Source organism: Clarias gariepinus, chromosome 4, assembly GCF_024256425.1.
Source record: "Clarias gariepinus isolate MV-2021 ecotype Netherlands chromosome 4, CGAR_prim_01v2, whole genome shotgun sequence".
Taxonomy (NCBI): Eukaryota; Metazoa; Chordata; class Actinopteri; order Siluriformes; family Clariidae; genus Clarias; species Clarias gariepinus.
This window is the reverse complement of record NC_071103.1, coordinates 5,427,838-5,445,413: the sequence shown is the minus strand read 5'-3', so window position 1 is coordinate 5,445,413 and position 17,576 is coordinate 5,427,838. Positions and strand designations below refer to the sequence as shown.

At 40.6% G+C, this 17,576-nt stretch overlaps 1 protein-coding gene across 1 annotated transcript; it reads left to right on the top strand.

Annotated features, from left to right (window-relative positions):
- Positions 1–8,772: 8,772 nt before the first annotated feature.
- Positions 8,773–17,289, top strand: LOC128519997 (C-C chemokine receptor type 4-like; the record flags this gene model as incomplete). The annotated part of the gene is given in 2 exon segments (XM_053494011.1): positions 8,773–9,722; positions 17,280–17,289. Coding segments are annotated over 2 exon segments (960 nt in total), but the record flags the coding sequence as incomplete, so codon positions are not given.
- Positions 17,290–17,576: the final 287 nt, after the last annotated feature.

Sequence of the window (17,576 nt, the reverse complement as noted above, 5' to 3'; positions counted from 1 at the left end):
CATGCTTCTAGCCATAGCCCCTTTGTGTCTCTAGCTGTCCTGTGTTTCCTCTCCCCCTAGTGTCCCAGTGTGCCTAGCTTTAGAGTACCGACTAGCTTGTTAGTGCCGCCTCGCTTAGTCTTGGAGGGCTGCCTCGCCTAGCCACTGGGTATCCTCTGTCTGTGTTTCTGTGCTCCCATTGCCTAGTGTGTGTTAAGCTATTAGGTAAGTGTAGCTTAGTGCATGTTGGGGCTAAAGACATGCTTAGCTAGGTGTATGTGTAGCTAACTGCCATGGTTAAGCACTGCTTAACCACGTCTCTCTCTTGGTCTCGTGTCTCCACGCGTGTCTCCCTCTTGGTCTCGTGTCTCCACGCGTGTCTCCCTCTTGGTCTCGTGTCTCCACGCGTGTCTCCCTCTTGGTCTCGTGTCTCCACGCGTGTCTCCCTCTTGGTCTCGTGTCTCCACGCGTGTCTCCCTCTTGGTCTCGTGTCTCCACGCGTGTCTCCCTCTTGGTCTCGTGTCTCCACGCGTGTCTCCCTCTTGGTCTCGTGTCTCCACGCGTGTCTCCCTCTTGGTCTCGTGTCTCCACGCGTGTCTCCCTCTTGGTCTCGTGTCTCCCTCTTGGTCTCGTGTCTCCCTCTTGGTCTCGTGTCTCCCTCTTGGTCTCGTGTCTCCCTCTTGGTCTCGTGTCTCCACGCGTGTCTCCCTCTTGGTCTCGTGTCTCCCTCTTGGTCTCGTGTCTCCACGCGTGTCTCCCTCTTGGTCTCGTGTCTCCCTCTTGGTCTCGTGTCTCCCTCTTGGTCTCGTGTCTCCCTCTTGGTCTCGTGTCTCCACGCGTGTCTCCCTCTTGGTCTCGTGTCTCCCTCTTGGTCTCGTGTCTCCTTCTTGGTCTCGTGTCTCCCTCTTGGTCTCGTGTCTCCCTCTTGGTCTCGTGTCTCCCTCTTGGTCTCGTGTCTCCCTCTTGGTCTCGTGTCTCCACGCGTGTCTCCCTCTTGGTCTCGTGTCTCCACGCGTGTCTCCCTCTTGGTCTCGTGTCTCCACGCGTGTCTCCCTCTTGGTCTCGTGTCTCCACGCGTGTCTCCCTCTTGGTCTCGTGTCTCCACGCGTGTCTCCCTCTTGGTCTCGTGTCTCCACGCGTGTCTCCCTCTTGGTCTCGTGTCTCCACGCGTGTCTCCCTCTTGGTCTCGTGTCTCCACGCGTGTCTCCCTCTTGGTCTCGTGTCTCCACGCGTGTCTCCCTCTTGGTCTCGTGTCTCCACGCGTGTCTCCCTCTTGGTCTCGTGTCTCCACGCGTGTCTCCCTCTAGTGTCCAGTTTCAGCTTCACGCACCGTTTGTCCTGTTATGTGTTTGTCCCTCTGCCTGTGTCTTGCCAGAGAGCCCCTGTTAGCACAGACTTAAGTATTGTTTGAGTTTGTTCGTTCCTTTGTCTGTGTCTTTATTTATATTTTGTGTTTCACCACCATTAAAAGACTCTTTTTGGTTACACCACCCCTCTGCCTCTATGCCTGCTCCTTCCGCCCACGGCGTTCAACACCTGCCACAACACCCCATTCGTGACACCATTATCACACATAAAATGTTCATATATTTATACTTAGGTTAGATTATTTTGATTATTGATAATAAATTATAATAGATTATTGTTATATATTATATGCATGGAATGTATAATGATATCATAGTATTTTTAAATCTTATTAAGACCTAATAATGTTTTCTTGTCAAATACTGTATTTGTCACACTATTCTCACTGTGACAGTATGTACTCTACATGTAGCGGCAAAATTTTCCTGTCTTTCAGAGGAACAGATTTGACAGCTTAGACCTAAGTGATCTATGCAATTACTAAGTACTGGTTACTAATCAAATAAGTGTGGAACTGAAAAAAAATCATGTAGGATTTTTTTTTTATTCTCTTTTTAGTACAACCACAAAAACAATAAAAAGGTGATAAAATATTAAGCCATTTGTCTAGTTTCTTTCTTTACTACAAGAAAGTAAGTATTTAAATAATCAGATAACTTGAAATTATGAATAAAAACATTCAAGTCATGAGATATTAGATGTATGTCACAGTTTAGTGTATTGAAATTATGAGATAGTATTTTGAAATAGTGGTCCATGACATAAATTAATCAACAAAAATGTCACAAAAATGAACTCAACCCATCAGTTTAAATAATCTTTAGAGGGCAAAAAACTATCAAGCCTTTAATTAATTATTTGGCAAGAAGTGGTGAAAAGTCAATTTACTTATAGGCTTAAGGTCACATGGGCTAATGACTCAGGCATCTGTTTAGGCAGGATTCCAAGGCTAAAATATATCATGACATATAAATGAGATAGAACTTGCAATAATATAATCATGCCATGTTTTGTGGCCAAAAACATGGAATTAAATAAATGTATCTGCTTTATTTATTTTATAATAGAATACATTAAATTTTTTCAAATTAACTTTGCCTTACTCAACACCACTGCCATGTAAACAGAAGAACACTGATCACTAACTACAGTATACACCATAAAACTGATGACAGGATCATTAGATGGCGGAAGATGGCGGCGCAGCAGTAGCACGTAGTGGCCGCTTCGGAGCCAAAATGGTCCTACGTTGTTTACGTTTTGTGTGTAACGCGTTCATTTTACTTCGTGTATGGATACCGTCGCGACTGGTGTCCGTACATACAACAGCCAGACACTTTTGTTTCTAAATAACCCGGGTAACGACATCCACGATGAGCTGCGGGAAAAGCTACGCGACCTAGGCTTGCTGCGCGAACCAGGCCTCAAAGCCTCGGCGTTGCCTGATGCCGGCGGCCGGAGAAGGGACCATCAGAAGCTGTGCGCGAGGAAGCAGAAGCGTGGCAAGCGAACAGGAGTCTGTGCTAGGCTAAAAACAAACCCTAGCCGGCCGGCTCTCCCGTCCATCATCCTATCCAACGTCTGCTCCCTGGACAATAAACTGGACTACATCTGACTACAGCAGGCTACACAGCGTGAGGTTAGAGACTGCTGTGTCTTTGTTTTCACGGAGACATGGCTCAACAACAGAGTACCGGACGCCGCTATTCAGCTAGACGGGCTAGACTCGTTTCGCGCCGACAGAAATGCAGCTCTGTGCGGTAAGACTCGCGGTGGCGGTTTGTGTGATTACATCAACACGAAATGGTGCAAGAACTCTGTGCTAGTTTCTAGTTATCGCTCATTGCTAGTGGAGTTTGTGACTGTTAGATGCAGACCTTTTTATTTACCACGGGAATTCACCACTGTTTTCATTATCGGAGTGTACATTCCACCTAGCGCTAATGCTAAGGAAGCGCTATGAGAACCTTATACAAAGATCAGTGAACTGCAAAATGCACACCTGGATGGACTGTTTATTGTTGCTGGAGATTTCAACCATGCAAATCTCAAGTCAGTGCTTCCTAGATTCCATCAGTATGTGGACTTTGCAACGAGAGCGGAAAACACACTGGGAGACAAGGTGGCCCTTAGAAGAGCAAGGGCCAAACTTTCTCGGGCCATCAGAGAGGCGAAGCGCGCACACGCCCAGAGAATCCACAAGCACTTCATAGACAGCAACGACACATGGCGCATGTGGCAGGGCTTACAAGCCATCACTCACTACAGGATGACATCACCTGCCTGTGACGGCTCCCTCCCAGATGCGCTGAACAACTTCTATGCTCGGTTCGACAGGTAGAAGAGAATGTGCTGAACAGCTGGCAGATGTTCTGACCAACATCTTCAACATCTCTCTGAGCAGCTCCATTGTTCCCACGTGCTTCAAAGCCACCAACATCGTCCCCATGCCCAAGAAGTCTACTGTGCCCTGTCTCAATGACTACCGTCCCGTTGCACGTACACCCACCATCATGAAGTGCTTCGAGCGGTTCGTTAGAGACACATCAAGACCCTGCTGCCCCCCTCTCTGGACCCACTGCAATTTGCGTACCGTCCTAACCGCTCAACGGACAATGCTATCTCCACTACACTCCATCTTGCCCTCACACACTTGGACAAGAAGGACACATACGTTCGAATGCTGTACATAGATTTTAGCTCAGCATTCAACACTATCATCCCCCAACAACTGATCGGAAAGCTGAGTCTTTTGGCGTGAACACCTTCCTCTGCAACTGGATCCTAGACTTTCTGCCCGGAAGGCCTCAGTCAGTACGGATCGGGAACTGCACCTCCAGCACCACCACACTGAGCACTGGGGCCCCACAGGGCTGTGTGCTTAGTCCCCTGCTGTTCACACTGCTGACTCACGACTGTGTAGCAACACACAGTTCGAATCACATCAAGTTCACTGATGACACGACCGTGGTGGGTCTCATTAGCAAGAACGACAAATCAGGGTACAGAAAGGAAGTGCAGAGGCTAACGGACTGGTGTAACAACAACAACCTGTCTCTGAATGTTGACAAGACAAAGGAGATGGTTGTTGACTTCAGGAGGACACGAGGCGACCATTCTCCGCTAAGCATCAACGTAAATCAAATCTGTAAATGCTTCACTGTTTATCTCTTTTGCACAATATTCATTACTCACTACATTTGCACTAATTCCTCAATTCTTGCTGCTATGTTTACTACCTCAACATCATATTTTATGTTCTGATATGGCGTTGTCGCACTGTCACTTTGTTGTTGCTTGTTTGCACATTTGCACGTGCACTTTATGTTGTTTGTTGTAGGTAAAACCTGTAGATAGTCTTCCTCAGTTAGTTAGTTTTAGTTAGTTTTTGTCAATTTATGTTGTAATTTATGTTAGGACTATCTGTCTTGTCTCTGCTAGCCAGCTAACTAGGCCTCTTAGTTAGCTAGTTTAGCTTCTCTGTTAATTTATGTTGTAGGTTTATGTTGCATGTAGCACCTTGGTCCTGGAGGAACGTTGTTTCGTTTTACTGTGTACTAACTGTATACGGTTAAAGTGACAATAAAGCCTACTTGAACTTGAACTACAGCAACAAGTAATGGTGCATTAGTTATCAGTGCCTTCACTAAACCTTGTGCATTCTGTGAGAAAAGTCATACCTTAGATGAATGCTACCAGTTCAACGCTAAGACATATAAAGACAAATTGGAATTTTTTTTTTAGAAAGAATGGATTTTGCTTTGGATGTTTAGTAAAAGGACATTTAAACAAAGACTGCACAAGAGGAATCACATGTCAGTCGTGCTCAAAGAAACATCCTCGCATGCTATACATTTCCGCACAAGACACAGCTCAGGTAATGGTAAAAGTTGATGAAACTGAAACAGTTAATACCTTGCCTGCTACAGTGAGTCATGAAATGAGCGCCTGTACTGGGGCTGGAGACTCCATAGTACTCTCTCCATAGTACCTGTTAAAATAAAGTCCAAGAAAAGTAACAAGACAGTAGAAGTGTATGCCTTTCTGGACCCAGGTAGTTCTGCTACTTCTCATTAGCATTAGCAAGGCAATTAAACGTTCAAGCAGTTGACAAAAAGTTGACAGCACCTATGCTGAAAATTGTAGACCCCTCCATGATTTCTAAGTAAAAGAACTCGCAAAATAACAGGGTAATTAAATACTTATTGGCCTCACTGTGTATAATATAATGTATAAAATTCTTAACTTTTTTTTATTTATATCCTGTATGCTAGTTGTTAGTCTTTTGGCTGCTCCCATAAAGGGAGGACCATCCAGTGGCTGGGTTTTGGGCATTGCATGGGAATCAATTGGTGTTATGTACCAGCACACCAAAGAGGAACATGGGAATCATTTGGTACGTGGTATATACCAGCACATCAAAGAGGAGGTGCCTTAGTTCTTCTTCACCTCCAGTTACCATGCCAGTGGGTTTTAAACATCCACGCACTAAGTATTATACACACAACAACATCGTAGACACAACATATAGCAACTAGCAGATTATCTGATGCATGCATAATATATTTATGGTCTCTTGGTAAGGTCATATTATCGCATGGATTCTCATACCACTGTTATGCAGACGACACCCAACTTGTTCTCTCCTTTCCTCCCTCTGACACTCAGGTTTCCACCCGGATCTCAGCATGTCTGGCAGACATCTCATTTTGGATGGCTGCTCATCAGCTGAAACTCAATCTCAGTAAAACCGAACTGTTGTTTATCCCTTGTGACTCATCTCCAGGTCAAGACCTTGTGATATCCATGGACAACAACCAAATCACTCCCTCAACCACTGCCCGCAATCTTGGGGTAACCATGGACAATCATCTGTCATTTGCCCCACACATCGCTAACCTTACTCGCTCTTGTCGATTTCTTCTTTACAATATCAGAAGAATTCGCCCATTTCTTTCTTCACAGGCTACTCAGGTGCTTGTTCAGTCCCTTGTTATTTCAAGACTGGACTACTGCAACTCACTCCTGGCAGGCCTGCCTTTGTCCACGATTCGTCCTCTGCAACTGATCCAGAATGCAGCAGCACGACTCGTTTTTAACCTTCCCAAGTTTTCCCACACCACCCCACTCCTCCGCTCCCTGCACTGGCTTCCTGTAGCTGCCCGCATCAAATTCAAAACACTGATGCTTGCCTACAAAGCTAAAAATGGCCCAGCACCCACTTACCTCTCTGCGCTAATTACACCACGCACTGCACCACGTTCCCTCCGATCCTTCAGCACTGCTCGCCTCATCCCACCATCTCTCAGGGATCGAGGGCGGCATTCATTCAGGCTCTTTTCTGTTCTGGCACCTAGGTGGTGGAATGAACTTCCTCTAGATGTCCGTACATCAGAGACTTTGACTATCTTTAAACGACGACTCAAGACGCATCTGTTTCTCCAGTACTTGGACTAACCCCCCCCCCAAAAAAAAAATATATATAAAAAAATAAAAATAAATAAATAAATCAGATGTGTTGGACTAATGGTACTTAGTTATTAACCTAGTTAACCCAGTGTAAGTATGTATCCAATGTTGTAAACATTAAAGCACTTTTTGTAAGTCGCTCTCTGGATAAGAGCGTCTGCCAAATGCCTAAATGTAAATGTAAATAATATGTATGTCTAGTATAAGGGGTATTTACACAGATACAAAGTTTATTGAGTCCTATGACATTTAATTTTTTAATAATCAGCATTATTGCTCCCTGCAGGCCAGTATGCAAGGGTATCTGGGTGTAGCTTGATGTCTCTATAAACTCACATACTCCACCATCCGGCGCCCTCATCATATCAAAAGCAAGGCTGTTTTACACAGCCATGAGTGTTGTTGCATCTAGTTGTACTTTGGGTAATCCAGAGATGCTATTGTGTAATTAATAAATGACTGTTGGTTATATGAGACATACAGTGCATCCGGAAAATATTCACAGCACATCACTTTTTCTACATTTTGTTACTGTACATCACAGCTTTATTCTAAAATGTATTAAATAAATTTTTTCCTCAGAATTCAACACACAACACCTCATAATGACAATCAGGCCTATATGGTAAAGTGGCCAGACGGAAGCCACTCCTTAGTAAAAGGCACATGGCAGGCCGCCACTGCCCTTGCCCTTTGTAAGTGAGCAAACCTAAAAAATCTGTAGGGGATCAAATACTTATTTCCCTCACTGTAGGTAAAATATCATAGTGGTGTCGGAAAACGCAGTGCCACTTCACAAAACCAAGTATCCAAGGGATAATCCTGAGCTCTGGGTATTGTCTGTGTAAAGTTTTTCATGCTCTACAATTGTTTACATACACTGATGGGCCATAACAGTAACACCACATAATATTAGCACATTAACATGAACAATTAGTATATATCAAGAGAGAGATCATGGGCATTCAAGGCTTACCCATGTTCGTAAGGTACAAAAGGTCAGCCTGTCTGGCCTGATCCTACAAAAAAGCCAGTGCGTAGCAGTTGACAAGAAAAAAAGAAAGAAAGAAAGAAAGAAAGAAAGAAAGAAAGGAGAGACACTATCACATGAGAACTCCTCTGCTCCAAGTTGATTTCAGGTACCTACTAATAATACAGTATATGCTGCCATTTTAATATCCCAACCCCTGTTTAATTAATATTACGATTTAAAAATAAGATATTCCTGGTACAGTCCTTGTTTGTGGAAGTGTTATGATTTGCATGTTTTTCTTTTCACACTTTTTTTTTTCGTCAGCAGGAGAAAGCTCCACCTCCAAAATTAAAGCTAAGCTTTGTGTCAGTACACACATATACAAAGTCTATGGCACAATCATTCTTGGACTGTTGAATGATGGAAACGGTTTTCCCCAACATAACAAGTAGGTACTTGTTTTTCCTTTGACATTTTTGTAAAATCTCAGGAATGCTTTATTAAAACTGACAAATTCATTACTGTGTCTCTGTCAACAGACCTGTTGACTACATATTTACTAAATAATGTTTTTAAAATGCACGCACTAATTTTTTTTTAGCAATGAGTCATGAGTGAACATCATCAGTGTTAGAATGACAATAGTTAGGTATGTTTCTTAAAGTTTATTTAACCCATCTTTAAATATATATAATGTAACAATCTGCATATCATATTGTATTTGATGTGCTGGGAAACTAAAAATATAAATGCTTCCTACATTACCTGTTCTTCATTACAATTTTAATTATCCTGTGTTGTTTAAAAAACCCATCCTATAAACACACACTTTAGGACAATCAAACCAATGTATTCATGAATATACTGTTTATTGCCCTATTGTAAATTTTTATAGCTGTGGACTATGCTCAGTACTTCTGTATATAAATGTTATTAGCTTATTCTTTAGTGAGGCATCATAACAAAGCTGACATTATTTTTCTTAAACAGATGAATACCCTGACTATGATAACTTAAATAAGGATGATCACATATACCAGGCCTGCAACAAAAACGATGTAAGGTCATTCAGCCAAGTTTTCCTCCCCACACTCTACAGCATGGTCTTCTTTGTAGGATTCATTGGCAATAGCTTGGTGGTGTGTGTCCTGGTCAAGTACCACAAAACATCCAACATGTCAGACCTGTGCCTCTTAAACCTGGCTCTTTCAGACCTCCTCTTCCTGAGCTCATTGCCTTTCTGGGCTCACTATGCTGCCATATCTAAGTGGACCTTTGGAAGCTTCATGTGCCAAGCAGTGACAGCGCTCTATATGCTGGGATTCTATGGAAGTACTTTCCTTATGATTCTCATGACTGTGGACCGCTATGCTGTCATTGTCCATGCCTTTACCTGTCTCTCCTTTAGGCACCGATCGGTCAGAGCTAGTATAGCCCTGTTTTTATTTATATGGGCACTCAGCTTGGGAGCTTCTGTACCAACCATCATTTCATCCAAAGTAAAGAATGACTCAATGAATGTATCTATCTGCACTGAGGAGTATCCAGAAGGGACACCGTGGAAACCATTCTTTTACATTGAGCTAAACATCTTTGGCTTTATTATTCCCCTCTCAGTGATGGTGTTCTGCTACTCCCGTATTATTCCAGTCTTAATGAGCATAAAATCTCAGAAGAAACATAGAGTTGTCAGACTCATGTTGGTCTTGGTTATTGTTTTCTTCCTCTTCTGGACGCCCTACAACATTGTCATCTTCCTGAAGTTCCTGCAACTTCTGGGCTACATGCAAAGCTGTGAGTGGTATCAAGACCTGAACATGGCTATGAATTGGGTAAAAACCATAGCGTTTAGTCACTGCTGCCTGAACCCCATAATCTACGCCCTTGTGGGGCAGAAATTCAGGAATTTGTTTCTGAAGATCGTGAAAGAGTGGTTTTATGTTCCCTGGTGTACTTGTTTGTTTTTGGTTTTCTTTCTCTATCTGTTTCTTTGTTTTTTTTCTCTTTAACACTAGAAGCGCCGCGCCAGTGTCACCTACTAAAAGCGCGGTTCAGCGGTCATTTGACCGCCTATTGTTTTGAATGGGAAGCTGCTGCTGACACACAATGATCGCTAGATGGCGCTTTCACCCAAAGCAAATAGTTTAGCTCCAAGATCAACTTGCACTTGGACAATGCGCCATTCATTCCCGCGTTGATAATAAGCGGTATCTTTTTTTCATATTCAACTGAGAAAACCTACTACAGAGTCTCTAAGGGAAAAAACAAGTCATGTTTGGAATTATAACCCAAAGTTTTTGACTTTTTTCTGCCGTTTTTTCTCCTCCTTTGTCCATCTAGGGGCTTCGTACTATAACAAAAAGGAAAGCTCTACTTAATTTTATATCGTATGGAGAAAATGTTATTAGTTTGTTCATTCTATTTGAAGCTTCTGAACGTCTCGGAGTAGCGATTTAGTTCTGAAATCGCTTCCGAGAAATTATCGCTAAAACAATATTAAATTTGAATAAATCAGATCTACTACAGCAAATAATAAACTATGCTATGTCATAACCGAAGCAAACACAACGAATATGTCTCGTTTCGTTCAGTGTTGCTAGGCAACGGACCACGCGCCTAATCGGTTCACTTGGCCGCGGTGTATTATAAACCTGCGGGATGTTTCACTGCTTATGTTCATGTAATAAAAGCGAGGGAAATGTGGAAGTGATGTGTGGCCACTGAATGAGAACTAAATCAAAGATTTTGGTAACTACACTGAGTGTAACATCTGCATAGTGACACTAAACAGCTGAACAACTTCACTTTCCCGTTTTCCTCTGAGAAAAAAAGCTGTATGTTGTTTGTTTATAAAAGTACACGAAGTAGGCGCGCGCGCGCACACACACACACACCTCCCCTGAGCCCTCGGTCAACATCTAATGACCGTCGATATGCAAATGAGTCAAGACGTAGCCTAACGTGGTGTCGTGTCGGATTTCACCGGTCAAAGAAAGTGGAAAGACTTTGAACAGTTGCAGCATTTTTTCAGTTACAACAAGCACAGCGATGAGTCCACGTTGTTTCACTGGTTATGACATAGTGACACTAAACAGCTGAACAACTTCACTTTTCTGTTTACCTCTGAGAAAAAAAAGCTGTATTTAGTTTGTTTATATTCAGAGTAACACCTTCCAACCACCTCTCATAGTCTATTGTTAGTTTTAATGATTTGGCTGAAACTAATTATCACTACATAAGTACCCCAACACCATTGATCATGAGTTTCAGCTGAAACTAATTCTATACATGCAACAGAAAATGTAGATGCAGATTCCACATGTATAAAGATATATGCTATATATATATATATATATATGTGTGTATTCGATGCATGCTATATATATGTGTGTGTGTGTATGTGTGTGTAATCGAGGCTGGCTCTATTCAGGGGCAATAGGGGCAGCGCCCCATCAACTAAATGTCTGCACATGTTAATATATTCCTAAAATTAATATATTACAAGTTGATAAACTGATCCGCGGTAGCAGAGAAATCCGCTGAAAAAGGGACACTACACAATAAGGTATTAGATGTCCCTCATGTCTCTGTCCCTCTGCTGTGCGTACTCATTCACAGGCTGCAGCGCGCGCGCGCGCGCTCACACACACACAAACACACACCTCCCCTAAAGCAGTTGCGGCGTTTTTCAGTTACAACAAGCACAGCGATGAGTATAAGAATAAAATAAGGTATCAGTTTGGTCTGTGTAGTCAGTGCCCGACAGAATAGAATAAATGAATGAATAACACATTCCAACCACCTCTCAAAAGAGTGCCATAGTTTTGCAAAAATACTTGCAAAACATCAGCATACATTGGAGGGAACTTCTGAGGTGGTCAGTGATTGATGGCACGGTCGTTCGGAGGGGGTTGTGATCACACCTAGAGTTCTTTTGTTCTAAGCTGTTGGTCAAATATCTCTCCACTTGAAATGGAAGCACAAAATTGAGGGGCAACATGCAAGGGATTTCAGCATCTCGACGCACAGTAGAAGCTGTTTGTAAAGAAGACACTCTTTGTTTTTTTATTTTGTAATCTTTCTCGTGTTTACCTTGTACTGTACAATGTATATTCATTTTATTAATGAATTGCTGTGAATAAACTACATATGCAGTTGATTTACCAGAAAGGACTTTTCAGTTTTTGTGTGCTAAACTAAACTTCAGGGTCAAGTAATAGCGATTTTATTTTAAAAGTATATATATATGGAAAGATTAAGAAACACGCTGAAGCGGAATATATATATATATAGCATGTATCTTTATACATGTGGAATCTGCATCTACATTTTCTGTTGCATGTATAGAATTAGTTTCAGCTGAAACTCATGATCAGGGGTGTTGGGGTACTTATGTAGTGATAATTAGTTTCAGCCAAATCATTAAAACTAACAATAGACTATGAGAGGTGGTTGGAAGGTGTTACTCTGAATATAAACAAACTAAATACACCTTTTTTTTTTTTCAGAGGTAAACAAAAAAATGAAGTTGTTCAGCTGTTTAGTGTCACTATGTCATAACCAGTGAAACAACGTGGACTCATCGCTGTGCTTGTTGTAACTTAAGCTGAAACTGCTTCAAAGTCTTTCCACTTTCTTTGACCGCTGAAATCCGACACGACACCACGTTAGGCTACGTCTTGACTCATTTGCATATCGACGGTCATTAGATGTTGACCGAGGGCTCAGGGGAGGTGTCTGTGTGTGTGTCTGTGCGCGCGCGCGCGCGCGCCTACTTCTTGTACTTTTATAAACATTCTACATATAAACAAACATTCAGTGGCAACACATCACCTCCACATTTCCCTCGCTTTTATGCATAAGCAGTAAAACATTCCACAGGTTTATAATACACCGCGGCCAAGTGAACCACGTTCCCGCCGATTAGGCGCGTGGTCCGTTGCCTAGCAACATTGAACGAAACGAGGCATAATCGTGGTGTTTGCTTCGGTTATGACATAGCATAGTTTATTATCTGCTGTGGTAGATCTGATTTATTTACATTCAATAATGAGGCTTTATATCCTCAGGAGGGGTCATTACATATGTAATATGTAAAACAATATTGTTTTAGAGATAATTTCACGGAAGCTTCTAACAGAACGAACAAACTAATTAATTTTCTCAAAACCTTATAAAATTAAGTAAAGCGAAATTCCCTAAATGTCCTTATAAAATATCGCTGATTATCAACGCCAGAATGAATGGCGAATTGTCGATATTTTACGGAAGCATATATATATATATATATATATATATATATATATATATATATATATATATGTATGTGTATATGTGTATATATATATATATATATATATATATATATATATATATATATATATATATAAACTGCATATATGGAATGAAACCTGAGATAGTTACATATACGCACTGAATGACGCATAGATAGTATGCGCGATTCCTTGCGCCATCTGCTGAGAGAAATGAGAATCGCAGGTTGGAAAAGACAGGAAACGTCATGCCGCCGCGCAGCTGTCAGCGATTTCACGTAAATAAGAGCAAAATAGCTTTATACTGGCTTTTACTGGTGCGATTTAAAAAATTTAAGCATACAGGGTGATTAAGCTCACAGAACTAGGAAAAGTCATGAAAGGAGGGTCCTGGAAATTGATCGAGTGTGAAGTATTATTTTTTTTTTACCCCCTTGCGGTCAAATGACCGCTGCTCGGCGCTTCTAGTGTTAAAAGTATAGGATCACCATATTGGTTGTCCGGGGTTCACCAGTCCTCCAATGGCCTTGGACCTGTCATCATAAAAGGGACAGGGCTCCCTTGGCTTTCTGTCAGTCGTCCTGCTTTCCGGCCAGCGGGCAACTGTCCATTTTGTGCCAATTGCATTATTTTTTTTTGTGTGTTGAAGCTTTGCTGTGTTTAGTCTGTTTTGTTTGTTGGTAATTCGTTAGCCTGATTTCGCCTTTGTTTGTTTAGACTTTCAAACACTTTTGAAATATAAACACCTGTTATTGAATGACGTTTGTAATGTGCATACTGCAAAGCACTGTTTTGCTTTGGCTAATCTAGCTTCGATTGTTATTTAAGTCTTGCTAAAATAACCAAGAGAAAGGAGACAGGTAAACTTGTAGCTTAAACGTAGCTTTCTTTTGTTAATAATAGGTAGCGAGTGACAACCACCTTTGTACTTTGTTTTTATTAGTTCAAGTAGTTTAGTTTGGGCGTCGGATGCGCTGAAGCTTAGGTTTTATTTCCACATTTTTTGTTTGGTAGTTGGATTATTTGGGTACGGGTTTAGTTATTAGAATTCCTTTTGCTTTTGATAATTTTTCTTTTGGTGTCACTTAGTTTTTCTCCTTTTCTCTTTACTTTATCTTTTGTTTTATTTTTTTAAATTAGTTAAAATAAAAATCTTTTGTTAACCTTATTCATTTGCCTCATTGATTTTCTTCATGTTTACCCCAGTGGCAAGAACACCTCACTTAAATGTTACAGACCATCCCCAATAACATCTAACATGTAACAAGTGGTTTCCTGTTTGCTTTGGCTGTGTGTTGCTTTCAGTGTTCAACAACTGAAAGCAAGTTCTCAGAGAGAGAGAATGACCTCCTTCCACACACACTCTTCAATAAATTCCAGCACAAAGTTTAACAGTTTATAATTCATAATGTCATGCAACAAACCACTATTAAAAAACAAGCAAACAAAAAACTATTTTTTTATATCATACTTTATACTGGATATAATATAAGGTGGGATAAGGAGTGTGTTGGTTGGATTTCTCTGAGTTTTATTTGTAGGTATTGTAAAATTGTGGTGTGTCTATTTTTCTGCATTAATTATATGAGTAGAAAAGTAGCTCCAAAACTAGTGATACTGCCACAAGCATAACATCAATTAGTTTAACCTTAAACCTCATGCTGATAGAAACATAAAATTTTGTGTGTTATACCAGACTGAATGTAAACAACAAGGAGTCCTCACCACTATACACCCATCGGATTCTCCTACTTTATATGTGGCTTTGGTGAACATGGACATCAAAGCAGCAATAAGTCTGACATTTAAATTAAAATTAAAGGAACAAAAACAAATGTGCTACTTTAAAGGCCATAAATATTAAATTAGAAAATTAGTTGCTTTTATAACAATCTCAGCAACAACCACATTTCCCCTCTTGTCTTATCACAGTATACTAATCACCGGCCTAATCATCTGTTATCATCTGCACCTGTTTCTTAATGGTTTATCAGTCTGGTTCTTTGGAAGCAAAATGAAAAAAAATGCAGCATGGCTCAAGACTTAGAAGTAATTTGATTGTATAAGTCTTTGCAACAATGTCAATTGTTAATTGCCATTAATCTATCCTACCATTTCATTAAAACAATCTAGTAATTATAAAAATGTGCAAATAGGATAAATTCTGGTGGAAGTTTATAAATGTACAGTATAATACATTCTCCTTAAACAATTTCCCTCTGGGATTAATAAAGTTATTTGAATCTTGAATCTTAATAGACACCACTTGTTTTAGCAGTACAAAGCCGCATTTTAGACAAATCATTGTAGCTCAGCCACTTTTTATATGCCAATGCACACAGCCTATTTTCATTACTGCTCTTAGACAGAGAAGACATTTAAACTAGATCCATTAACGGATTTAAATTCTTCTAAAACACTCACTGAATGGATCAGAGTCTCACAAGTCTTTTGAGTCACTTGAGTCAGTAGAGTTCCTATCTGTGGTTTCATAAGGTCTTCCAATAGAGGACGCTTACCAAATCCTTAGAATCCACCAAGTCGCCCCCCCCCCCCAACCCAAATCCGGCTGTTTCACTACGTGCTACAAGTCTGATGGATCCGCTGAATCCCATGTTTCAGATGAATCAGCCAGGACAGTATAGGTTATGTGTGTAGTATAAAATGAGTTTAAAATGTGTGAAAAAATATGTATAAAATAAAATAAAAGATTATTATCTTTTTATTTATCCCTGATAAGCAAGCCAAAGGTGACGGTTCCAGTGAAAATTTGAAGGGGCAATAGGAAAAATCCTTGAGAGAAACCAGAATCAACAGGGAACCCATCCTTATTTGGGGGATATCTGAGAGCTGGGATTTATTTGCACTCATACTGTGTGTTCGGAGGCTGGACATTTAGTATAACAGGAAAGGTTTATATTCCGATTTATACATTCTGATTTTCTCATATATTTCTCATCTATTTTTTGGTATTTTTTGGTTCTGTAAAACTGCTTTGTGACAATGACTGTTGTTAAAATCTTTATATAAAAAATATATATATAAAATTATATTTAAACTATACATAAAGTTAGTATGTTCTACGTGGTGCGGTATGGACGGCCGCACCACAAGATGTTATACTGTTTAAAAGCGCCTTAACTCAGGGCTCTAAAGGGGGTCAACGAAATAGGAGTTTGGGAGAGTGCTTATGATACGCACAGACCTTTCCGTTTAGAAATAGTGAGGGATTATTAATTAAGGAACTAAAAAATATAACCAACAGAAAACTGAAAACCCAAAATAAACAGACAGCTCCGTTGTCTACGCGAGAACAGACACGGCTCATATGCATAAATATGTAATTGCATTATATTTCTCACTCATCGTCTATACCGCTTACTCTTATATGCAGGGAGCCTGGATCCTATCCCAGGAGACTTAGGGCACGAGGCAGGGTACACCCTAGACGGGTGGCAATCCATTGCAAGGCATACACATACACATTCACGCACTATGGGCAATTTGGGAATACCAATTAGTCTACTCTGCATTTCTTTGGACTGTGGGAGGAAACCGGAGTACCCAGAGGAAACCACCAAGTACAGGGAGAACATGCAAATGTGATTCAAATAAAAATTTTATTTCTCACATACACAGTCATACACAGTACAATATGCAGTGAAATGCTTGGACAACTGCCCATAACCTTAAAATCGAGACAATGAATAAAAAATAAATGTGAAAAGAAAAACAGAAGGTATGTTTGACTAAGTAAGAATAAAATAAAATATAAAATTAAAAATAAAATAACACTATACAGTACAAAATATACTGTACAATATAAGAAAAATATATATAAAAAATATAGAAAAATAAAAGACAGCTGTACTGTACAGGAAAAATATACGATATAAGAAAAATGTATAAAAAATTTAGAAAAATAAGAGACAGCTGTACTGTACAGGACAAAATATATAATATAAGAAACATATATGAAAAATGAAAAGATATAAAAAATAATACAGAGATATAGGGTTTACTGACTTTTGTGGGAATGAAGTTGAATATAAATTAAATATAAACAGCAATGCCACATATTTAAAGTGTTTAAAGTGACTTGTGCATCCGGGTAACAGAACGTCCAGAGGGTGTGCGAATATGCTTGAAATGACTTAAAGTGACTTGTAATAGGGTAATTGGGTAATTTAACTAATGTCCACGAATGTGTTGTGCAGTGGCCACTAGTGTAAGTGAATGTCCAGAATGTCCACAGTGAGTGCAGAAACCATGTGTGTGGATGTGTAAAATGGATCAGTACAGAGTGAGGTACTGATTGAGAGGCTGTATCGCCTGCAGGAAGAAGCTCCTCCTCAGTCTCTCTGTGTTGGTCTTCAGGGAGCGAAATCGCTTTCCTGACCTCAACAGAAAGAAGAGTCCATTGCTGGGGTGGCTAAGGTCTTTCACCACCTTCCTGGCCTTGGTCCAGCACCGTGTGCTGTAGATTGAGTGCAGGTCAGGGAGCTCAGCGATGA